At 43.3% G+C, this 11752-nt stretch overlaps 1 protein-coding gene across 3 annotated transcripts in view; it reads left to right on the plus strand.

Annotated features, from left to right (window-relative positions):
- The window catches only part of IYD (iodotyrosine deiodinase), a 28457-nt gene extending 17069 nt beyond the window's left edge, over positions 1-11388 (plus strand). For all 3 annotated transcript variants that reach the window (XM_043888627.1, XM_043888626.1, XM_043888625.1), the window contains 3 exons: positions 1421-1580; positions 6880-7036; positions 9465-11388. In XM_043888627.1, coding sequence (XP_043744562.1) covers positions 1421-1580; positions 6880-7036; positions 9465-9647 — 500 coding nt within the window. In that variant the 3' untranslated portion in view covers positions 9648-11388. The remainder of the gene's footprint in view (positions 1-1420; positions 1581-6879; positions 7037-9464) is intronic.
- Positions 11389-11752: the final 364 nt, after the last annotated feature.

Consider the following 11752-nt stretch of genomic DNA (forward strand, 5'->3'; position numbering starts at 1 on the left):
CATTCAGAGAAGTTTGGCATAACTGAAAACATTAGGGGGCAACCTATTTCTTGTGTTCAATGGCACCAATATTTAGTGAACAGACAACATGTACAAAGTGAACTGGAATCTCTATTTAGAAATGTGGGCTTTATGTTTGATGCGAGTTGCATTTAACATTTCAGTGATGCTCTCTCTATCACGGGGACTGGTGGATGGTGAACTCATGAAGGCTGGCAGGCTTGAGACCCCCTCTATAGAGTTTATGCCATTGAATTACTCATTAGGAAGAAAAAAAGACTTGCTTCTGAAATATCCCACACCATGGTCTGCTTCCAGAAACAGTGAGCGATTTCTAGGACAGAGAGGCAACATCCAGACCAGAACCTGGCTCGCTCCTTAGCTGAAATTGTAAAGAGAACTGAAGCTCCTTGAGTCCACGATGCACTGTGAAGCTTTGTCGGGGATACCGGGACTGATCCAAGTGTGGTCTGAGGTTTCCCAAAGCCTGTGAGAGCTGAAAGACACCACTGTTACGTGTCTGAGCGCCCAGGGCCAAGAAGTTTCATGTATTCACATAGGACCACAACCCCACAGCGCCACCCTCAGAACTGTGATATAGGCACTAAACAATTTATAGTTCAGTTGCCTTTCGGCGAGTGCTCTTTTAAAAATCTATTAATTTATTTAGTGGCTGTGCTGGGTCTTCGTTGCTGTGTATGCTTTTCTCTAGCTGAGATGTGCAGGCTTCTTGTTGAGGCAGTTTCTCTCGTTGGAGCACAGGCTCCAGGAGCAGGGCTTCAGTTCTTGTGATACATGTGTTCACTAGTTGCAGTCCCTGGGCTCTCAAGCAAAGACTCAATAGCTGTGGCACATGGGTTTAGTGGCTTCTTCATATGTGGGATCTTCCTGGACCAGGGATCAAACCCATGTCCTCTGCAACAGCAGGAGGATTCTTATCCACTGAGCCACCAGGGAAGCCCTGGAGAGTGCTTTTAACCATGTAAAAATTTTACACGCTTTTTACCATTTAAATTTTTTGAATTCCAATAACCTTCACGACTTAACACTTTTTTTCAAGAATACCAAAACAAATAGGATTTTGGAGGATTTTGCCTGATAGAGCTTGCCCTCTGAGTTTCCTTACTGGTCACTGTATAGTTTTCAAAGGACGTCTTCTCCCACATAATAAGAGAAGCAGTGATAAACTCCCATAGCCCAGGAACTACTGGCCTTGATCTCAGCCTTAGTTGGTTCAAAGACCCTGACAGCGAGGTGGAACAAAACAGGATGTCAGCAAGACCCCAGAGGCTACTGCTGGGCACTTTGTGCACTAGATGATCTAACATTATCTTGAGCAAATATGAGTTATAGGAATTCTTAGCTAACAGTCACATTTTCCTGCAGTTTTAATTTGTGATGTTAATTGAATGTGTGATAGGAACAGCCCCAAGTGGGGCCCACACAGAGCCCTGGACATTTGTGGTGGTGAAGGACCCAGATGTGAAGCATAAGATTCGGGAGATCATTGAGGAGGAAGAGGAAATAAACTACCTGAAGAGGATGGGACCTCAGTGGGTCACAGACCTGAAGAAATTCAGGTACAAAAGTGCGGAGAATCAGGGATGTTTGGTTTGGCTTCTTAAAATGAGATAACTAAGATTCAGTTTCCTGGTTTGTTTTAGGGGTTAAAAAGTTTCATTTTACCTGTGGGAGAAATAATGGAAGTGCAGTCAGGCCTCACCTCTGTGTTGCCTTGAGCACACATATTGAGCAGGTATTAGAGATGCTGGCTGTGATCGCATCTCAGTTCATGTCTCAGCTCTGGTTTTTCCAAGTGCAAGACCTTGGGTGTCTGCTTGCTGTCTCCAAGTGCATGAGTCTGGATTCTGCAGAGAAACAGAATCAATGCAGAGACAGAGACAAAGACAGAGAGAAATAGAAACACACAGAGAAAGAGATTTATCATATTATTACATATAGCAGATAATATTATTTATTATAGAGCTTCCTTGCTCAGCTGGTAAAGAATCCATCTGCAATGCAGGAGACCCTGGTTCGATTTCTGGGTCGGGAAGTTCCCCTGGAGAAGGGAGAGGCTACCCACTCCAATATTCTTGGGTTTCTCTGGTGGTTCAGCTGGTAAAGCATCCATCTGCAATGCAGGAAACCTACGTTTGATCCCTGGGTTGGGAAGATCCCGTGGAGGAGGGCATGGGAACCCACTCCAGTATTCTTGCCTGGAAAATCCCCATGGATGGAGGAGCCTGGCAGACTATAGCCCATGAGGTCACAAAGAGTTGGACACAACTGAGAGACTAAGCACATTTTAGCACATTATTTATTATAATAGACTATTTATTATTTATAATTGGCTCATAATTACTTTAGCCAACTTATTGTAACTGGCTTAAATGATTATGAAAGCTGAGAAATCCCGAGACCTGCACTCAGCAAGCAGGAGGCCCAGCAGAGCTGATGCTGCTATTCCAGTCTGAGTCCAAAGGCCTGGGAATCAGGGGAACTGATGGTGTATGTTCCAGTCCAAGTCTGAGTCGAAGGGCAGGAGAAGACTGATGTCCCAACTCAAAGACAGTCAGGCAGAAAATTATCCCTTACTCCACCTGTGTTTTCTCTACTCTGGGCTTCAACAGATTAGATCAGGCCACCAACATTGGGAAGGTTAATCTGCTTTACTCAATCTGCCAATTCACATGTTAATCTCATCCAGAAACATCCATTCGACACACCCAGAATAATGCTTAACCAACTATCTGCATTCCTTGTGCCCCAGTCAAGTTGGCACATTAACTTAACCATCACACTAAGCTTCTATTTTTTTCACCTGAAATAATGTTAAAAACTTGGTATCAGGATTAAATAAGATACAGGCTAAGAGTAGGGCCTTAGAAGCTGGAGTGCTTGGGTTCAAATATGAGATCTACTATTTATTAAACTCTTTGTGCCTCAGTTTCTTCATCTACAAAATGGGAATAAGTCTAGTGTCTATTTCATTATGAAATCTGGATGTGTTTGTAAGCATGCAGAACAGCGATGACACATAGTAAGTCTAGTAAACAAGTAGGCTCTGACCCAAATAATTATTAGCAAACAAAACTTTGAGGATGTACTTTTCTACTATCTGGAACATAAGACTGTGAAATTCTCAGGATCTTGAATGAATAAATGACATCTTGCTATAATGATCACATCTTCCACATGATCTCGCTGAGCAGGCTTTAGTTTTAGTACATGTTCAGTAAAAGTACAAATTTAGTGCAGGTATAATATCCATTAGGCATTAGTAACATTGCAGGCTTTCTTAACTCCAGGGAAAGAGGATTGGAATTCAGTGTAACTGGCTTTACCATGAAGCTTCAATGTATTAGAGCAGACACATGTGAAGTTTCATTTTTTTCTAGAATCTGCAACTAACTATGCCTTGTTGAACCCATTTTCCCCGTTGAGGACCAGTCATCCTACATTATATCTAGGATGAATTCAGTAATTTCTCAGTCATTTTCAAAGTTAAAAACACTCCATTTTTTTCAGACTAGGCCTTGTTATTTTATTTTTTAATTAAAATGTTTCTTTAGTTTGTTGTTTGTCTTTTCAGCTGCACTGGGTCTTTGTTGCAGCAGATGAGCTTTCTCAAGATGAGGCACATGGCTTAGCTCATTGCAGAAAAAGTGAAAGTTGCTCAGTTGTGTCAGACTCTTTTCAACTCCATGGACTATACAATCCATGGAATTCTCCAGGCCAGAACACTGGATTATGTAGCCTTTCCCTTCTCCAGGGGATCCTCCCAACCCAGGGACTGAACTCAGGTCTCCCGCATTGTAGACAGGTTCTTTACCAGATAAACCACAAAGGAAGCCCCCATCAGCCTCGTCATTTAGAACACTGGTCGCAGGGTCCTCTTTACAAACACTGCACTCGTCACAGGCGTTTCGGTTCCCCTCTGAAGTCTTCTCAGGTCGAGCATGAGGGGGGGTGGGGCGCCAACTCTAGCCCTTGGCGTGTAGAAGGTAGGAGTTCTCATGCCCCAGGCTGTCAGCTGTGGGCCTTTAGTGGTCACTTTCAGCACCAGCCATCCAACACCCACTGTGACAGAGGTCTGAGGAAAGGCAATGGGCTCACCATCTTGTGGAGTGAAGCAGGGTTCTCCTCTGGTAGACAAGGCTGGGTGATGAGAAGGCTGGCCTCTTAGACCTGTTCCTTTCATTTCTTTGGTCCCAGAGGACTTTTTTTTTTTTCCTGAGATAACATTTAAATGCTATCAAAATGGATGTCTATTGGCAATGTAACTTAGATTGTGTTCTGGAATAAGTACAGGGTATTAATAATAAATACATAAATCTTACGGCACATTCATGAGAAAACACAGACAGGTAAAGTCCAGTCGAGCCCGTCCCTCTTAGAGAGACGTTTTGCTCTTGTGTGCGTGCAGTACCTACAACACACTGCCAGCCCCGTCTCTCCCCAGTGAAGGCAGAATCGGCTGCTCTCTTGTCTCCACGCGCAAAGCACTTTATACACACCTTCCATGCATCTGAAATAGCCATTACCACACAGGATTTTGGGCTTCCCTGGTAGCTCAGCTGGTAAAGAATCCGCCTGCAATGCAGGAAACCCTGGTTTGATTCCTGGATTGGGAAGATCCCCTGGAGGAGGGCATGGTAACCCACTCCAGCATTTTTGCCTGGAGAATCCTCATGGGCAGAGGAACCTGGTGGACTACAGTCCATGGGGTCACAGAGTCAGACACGACTGAGTGACTAAGCACAGCACACAGTACTTTAATTGCTGGCTTGCTTTTCTTCTCGTTTTCATTTCTGTATTTTAGAAACCTCTGTTGTACACCAGGATACTCATGAGAGTCCAATGAGCATTACGGACTTTCTCTGCAGATAATATGTACACACAGATATGTTCATAAAAACTCTAGGGCCCAGCCTTGTATCACTTAGCATAGTGCTAACGTATAGTAGGTAACTGAATAAATGTTTGCTAAATTGCAAATGAACACTCACCTCACTCACCTCCTGATATCCAATTTAGGTCAGTTCTCAAACTCAGGGCTGTCATTAAAGCCTATAATATACAATCTGGTCCAACTTACTTGTCAAGCTTTGTTCTCCTGCTGCTGGCGTGAGGCCCTCCGCCCTAGGCAGAAGGTGTTTTCTTAACAGGCGTCGGCATGTGGCAATCTGTATTAATTCTAATACAATGTCATAATACATCCCTGTAAAATTGAACAAACCAAAATGCTAGCCATCAATGTATGCCCTGGCAGATAAGTATGAAAATTGTAAAAAATTACTACCCTGCCTCCAAAACTAGTAAATTGCTTATTCTTCACCTTATATTTAAAAATTGTTTTGAATTATTCACTGTAAAATAAAATACAGTTGTGATAATAACACTAGCCATTGCAAGCATGGCACTATGTCCTGGGTACTATTCTAAACATTTGATTTATTTGCACCGATTTTACCATCACAAAACCTTTTGAGGTGAGTACATTTTACACATGAGGAAGATGAGCTGTGAGAAAGGGAGAGACTTAACTAACATGGCAAAGCTAGTTGACTCCAGAGTGTTCTGGTAAAACTAGTAACATTCTCCCTCCTTCTAAAGAGGAAAAGCATTGATCTTAGTCAAACGTGAGTAAGCTGGTTGAAGTACAGTGAAGTAGCTTTGAACAAGTAACCTACAGTAGTTAAGTAGGGTAAAAGAAACCATAGAAAAATATACATGATATACATGTGAGTTTAGTGTATTTTAAACAAGGAAGTATTATACTTCCTAGGTTAAAAATGAAATCAATGATTACTGTCTCTTGTTTACTGATGACATTATATACCCTAAGGGAAAATTCTAATATATAGCATTGAATGAGGGTCTTTCCTTTGAATACCTGTGCTAGAATGAAGCATTTGCCAAAATATATGGGCAGGGTAATGAAAGACATGCTCTTAGCTGGAAAACAAAAAGGGAAACTCAGCATTTATACCTCCCATGAGTTATGTCCCTCTCCCACAACGGTTTCCTTCCTTCTCTCCATAACTGGGCTAAGAGCATCACCATCTGGAGACTCGCTTCAGCCTCACTGTCACGTTTTCCGTCTCCCTTTGCACTCCTGTATCCTATCTGTCAGATCCAGCCTTCACAGCTCCCCAGATTCTCCTGGGCCATGGCCATCATCTCCTCTCTGGTCTCCCCAGAGCTGGTCCACACCAGCCTGGCTGTTTCTGAAACAGATTTGATCATGTGATGCTTCTGCTCAGAAACGTGGTAACTTTTCCTGCCCCGCTGAACAAAACCCTGTGCAAAATCTGTATGAAAACTGCCAATCCTCCAACATATGTTCCACCACTCACACCATCCTCCAGCCTATCAGGCTTCTGAAATCCCTGGCTGGCCAAGGATTCTCCTTCCGCCTCTGCCCTTTGCTCATCTCTTCACTAGGGTGCCCTCCCCAATGTCCTTTTTCCACTTGGCCTTCAGCATCCCTCCTCAAGAGAAACTTTGGATACATTCTGACAATCTTCTTATTTAAAATTAGCATTTCATTTTTGAGCTCCTAAGGCATTTGGCTTATTTTTCTTTCATAAAACTTACCAAGTTTTTATTTTACTAAATGTGACTTATTACCCTCTGGGTTATAGGATCCATCTTTGTGTCTTTTCAGTCTTGCCATATGACTTTTTATGAATATTTGTTTATTGACTTTGGCTAGAAAAAGATAAATATGACAAAAGAATAATCCTGGTCTTTTTCAATTTTAACGTAAAAGACAAGTAAATGTTTTTATTTTTCATGTCAGTAAGGTGGTAAGAGGGGAACAAAAGAACCATTAACAGAAAATATTCTTCTGAATCTTTTTCTCTCCTTTAGGACCAATTGGATTAAAGAATACTTGGACACTGCCCCTGTTTTGATTCTCATTTTCAAGCAAGTCCACGGATTTGCTGCAAATGGCAAGAAAAAGATTCACTACTACAATGAGATAAGCGTTTCCATCGCTTGTGGCATCCTCCTGGCTGCCCTCCAGGTATGCCGCCCTCCCTCTCTGTCCAAGAGAGAGAAGTGATATGTGGGGCCGACTGTGGTTTTATTTGCAAATTTCAGCTGAGTTTCTAGTTCAGGGACTAGTACAGTTTCATCTAAAGTTGAATTCCTAAGGCAAGTTACTCTGATGTATAAACTACCTCTGGAAAGCTGGACTGGTGAGGATGATGGTTCAAACAATCCGGAATCCTTCCTGGAAGTTTACTTACAACATCAGTTAAGGGTCAAAAGAATGGTCATTGTGTTTGCCTTCTTTTGTAAGGACAAGAAACTTTAAGGATTTTGGTAAACACACATGAGGAGCTTCGGAACTTGAAAGTTGCAGGGCCTGGCTTCTCAGCTGTGTTCACTGTTGTCTGAGTCAGCGGGATGATTAAAAAGCCATCTATTATGGAGCTCCTATCCCGAGAAGTTGTTTATATATTGCATTAGAAACATGTCCATGACAAAAAAAAAAATGTCCATGTGCTTAAAAAAAAAAATTCCATCTATATAGTAGCTACAGTAACACTAAGTTGAAATTGAGCAGGAATTGAGGTCCGCCTTTCACAAGATTCAAGTCATTGATACACCAGATATTTTCTGAGCTCCTTCTATGTGGCAGATTCCAGAAGGCTCCAGGAATAGTTGCCCCCTGTGTGAACAGTATACTCTAGTGGGGACTGCGGTCCTGGGAAGGGGTGGAGAGATGGTAAACAAGTGAAATAAACAAAGCAAACAGTATTATTAGAGCGAATGAGCCAGCTTTCAAGGGATCAAGGGACAGTCGACGGCAAAAACCTATGTGCTTCCTCATTATCTCAAAGGAAAACGTGCTTGCTGAAAGCCTGCAAAATAGTCACTGTGGCATAAAAGAGGGGGGAAAAAAACATAAAAAATAAAACATTAAAAAAAAAAAACATAAAAAAGACTTTAGATGACTTGAAAAATGGTTACAAAGGAGCTGGCGTCCCATCTCCTTCCTGATTCTGAAACAGATAAGTAAAGGAGGTGCTGTACAAACGTCACGAAGGTCAGACCGCCGGGCGCCGCCGCTATCCTACATAGGGTCCCGGAAGAAGCAGTTTCGCCTTCTGTCGCTGGCTTCAAGCATCGGCTTCTGCGCGTTTGGCTAGGCAAATCTCTCCGCTTTAGCGTGGAGTTTGCTGCCCTCTAGCGTTCTGTAAAGTGTAATGAGAGTGGGTTTTGTGATCAGTTGTTTTGTGAGACAGGAAAGAATCTTCCAGGAGCCCACCTGGACAGATTGCTCACGGACTGTAGATATGCTTGACTCCCAAAGACAATTCCAGAACTTCCTTCTGGCCCAGGCTTCCCGTTGACCATCTAACGGGAAAATCAGGGGGAGGATAGAGACAGCCAACTGGAAAAGTGGCTTGAAGCTACACGTGATTTTTATCGAATGTTTATTATTCAACGGGACTGGGCAGAGGTTGGTGGAATATGTCCTCTACCTCTTAATGTACCTCTTGGCCACTGCGTCCTCCATCACTGGACGTCAAGTATTCTCAGCTGGGATGATGCTCTGCTTCCACTGGTTGGTTGTACAATCACAGGAACTGCTTTTTGTTATTCCATTTCTTTGGTGTGAGTCAGTTCAGTCGCTCAGTCGTGTCTGCGACCCAACGGACTGCAGCACGCCAGCCTTCCCTATCCATCACCAACTCCCGGAGTTTACTCAAACTCATGTCTATTGCGAGTTAATGATGCCATCCATCATCTCATCCTCTGTCGTCCCCTTCGCCTCCTGCCTTCAATCTTTCCCAGCATCAGGGTCTTTTCCAATGAGTCGATTCTTCACATCAGATGGCCAAAGTATTGGTTTCAACTTCAGCATCAGTCCTTCCAATGAATATTCAGGACTGATTTCCTTTAGGATTGACATGCTGGATCTCCTTGCAGATCAAGGGACTCTCAAGCGTCTTCTCCAACACCACAGTTCAAAAACATCAATTCTTTACAGCTTTCTTTACAGTCCAACTCTCACATCCATATATGTGTACTGAAAAAAACAGAGCTTTGGCTAGACAGGCCTTTGTTGGCAAAATAATGTCTCTGCTTTTTAATATGCTGTCAAGGTATGCTGACACATAATATGCTGTCTTGGTATGATTAGATAGCTCAAATTTCTTTCCGTGAAATAACCATTCCCATTTTTTTAAGCACCAGTGAAAAATAAGACTGGTACTTTCTTCTCTGAGAAGCTTCACACTATTTGGTTCAGAGATGGGGTCTGGGGAGGCCGAGGAGGGTAGGAAAGATTCAAGACACCATTGCCCAAGTTGGTAGCTTCTTTTCTGCCCAACTATGGGACAAAGAGTCTTACAGGGACTAGAACGTGCCCATGCTACAAGCAGAGCTGGGGTTTTGCCTGCCGACTTTAAAATGTTTTTTCTTTTTCTCTCCTGTTGTAGAATGCCGGACTGGTGACTGTCACCACCACGCCTCTCAACTGCGGCCCCCGTCTGAGAGTGCTTCTGAACCGCCCCACCAATGAAAAACTCCTGATGCTGCTCCCTGTGGGGTACCCCAGCAAAGACGCCACGGTGCCCAACCTCGCCCGGAAAACTCTGGATCAGATCATGGTGACTGTGTAGGCAGGACACAGGCAGGCAGACGCTGGAAGCTGCCCTGCTCCCCTCTCCGGTTCCTCTTTCCCTGGGCATTCCGTCTCCCTGGCAGTCCACCCTGCGGGGGTGGCCACTATGTCAGTCAAGAAGCCTTTCCACTTTCTCCAGCACTTTGAGTCTGAGAAGGCCTGGTTCCGATAGTGTGATTAGCTGAACATACAGAATAAGGGATGAACAGGTATGTTCCCTTCCATTCCTTATCCACTTTGGAAATGCATTAAATGTTTATTAAGAATATGCCCTGGTTTTTAAGTATTTCTAAATTGTTCCAGAAAAATCATGGGGGATTTTTTTTTCCTTTGCTCTTTAAAAATTCATAGAGGAAAGAGTTACCAGAAAATTTAGTGTAGTCCCAAGAGTTCAGCTGTGTGATGATTTCTGAATTTAAATTTAGATTGATCAAATCTTTCTGGTGCTTTCTGGTGGCTTTTAAGCAAGGATTATTTTTAAGAGGAAATCTTTCTGAGCTTCATGGATACTCTGCTAGTTTTCAGTAAGTAACCTTCAAAATATTTAAAACCTCACAAGCACAGAACAGAACAGCGTCTGCTTGTGCAGGTGAGTTGAACGGGCCACCATCCGGGCATATAAATGGTTAGTCGCACTGTCCAGCCCAGTGAGTGTTGAAGGTGGCTCGCACCAGCTCGTGGAAGCTGATGGTTAAATATTCATGAATTCTTCATGCCAGTTACTAAACCATTTGTAGCTTGAAACTGCCGATGGTGGGAGTACACCATGGCAATTGGCAGACACACAACTCAGGACTTGCTTTCTTTTTCTTAAAGAGCAATGTTTTCCAGACACTAACAGTGTCCCTCGTCTTTTCCACTCTCCTCCGTGAAACGCACTTATCCTTTTTCTCCAGATGGCAGTCACACTGTTCGGAACCCATGGGGCCACAAGGTGCAGGTGGGGGGGTCACTGCCAACTCCAGCCCTTCACCCGTCACTTCTGTCTCCCTTCAAGGGGTGCGGCTCACATTGGCCCAGGAGTAGCTCAGATAATTGCTCATTAAGCAACTGTACTCAGACTTCTGCCTCGTGTCACTTTGTGTGTGAGTCACACAGTGCATTGATAGGATCATCACTAGTGTCACTGATAAGAGTCAGGGCTGGCGACAAATCTGTATCAGAGAAAAGGAAGACTTTTTTCCCATTTAAAATATAGAGGGAATTCCCTGGCAGTCCAGTGGTTAGGGCTCCATGCTTTCACTGCTGAGGGTGTGGGTTCATTCCCTGGTCAGGAAACTAAGATCCTGCAAGCTTTGTGGCTTGGCCAAGAGAAAGAAAGAAAGAAAACTTAAAAAAAATATATGTATATATATATATATAGAGAGAGAGAGAGAGAGAGAATTAGGTATTATAAGAACCTGTGCTTTTGACCTTTGAAGTAGCCAGATGTCTCTTTTAGAAGGTCCAAAATCTTCCATCTAAATCTTTTTTTTTCTCTAGACGTTCTTTTCCCCAAGTCTACACATTTTACTAAATGCATCCCTTCCTATATTTTGTTTCTATTCTTTTTCAAACAATTATTAGTACTCTGATAGGTGTTTGTCCTGAACTCTTCACTGTAAACGAACATTGTTTTAACTACATTGAGGCTTTATTAAACCTAATCACAGTACTTCCAGTTGTTTTTAAAAGGACAAAGATACTCTTGAGTTCCAATGGGAGAACAATAAACATTTTGGTATCACTGTGCAAAGAAACTGAAGTTGTATTTATGAGCTTGTGTTTGTTCTGTTTTGAAGCTGTTTGAACCCAGGGGGTTCTTTGCTGGTTTCAACGCACCCTGCTGAAGAGGTGAGGGTAGAGGGGAAACTTCCCTCCCGGATGTGGGGTGGAAAAGGAGTCCACGCCAGTGATGGGGGTCTGGGTACAGTTGTTCAAGTGCAAAGTTCCTTGAGAGGAAAGGGGAAGTCCAGTCACATGAGTTAGAGTTCCTGAGCAAAGAGCTGATCTGGTTGTCTCCTAACCACGCCGTCCAGAGACACAGCCCTGATCTGTCATGGATGCTGAATTGAGTTGCCGAGGTGCAGCTCTGGGAACTGCTCCAGCTAGCTTTCTCTTTGG

Source organism: Cervus elaphus, chromosome 26 (genome assembly GCF_910594005.1).
Source record: "Cervus elaphus chromosome 26, mCerEla1.1, whole genome shotgun sequence".
In the NCBI taxonomy this organism is placed as follows: domain Eukaryota; kingdom Metazoa; phylum Chordata; class Mammalia; order Artiodactyla; family Cervidae; genus Cervus; species Cervus elaphus.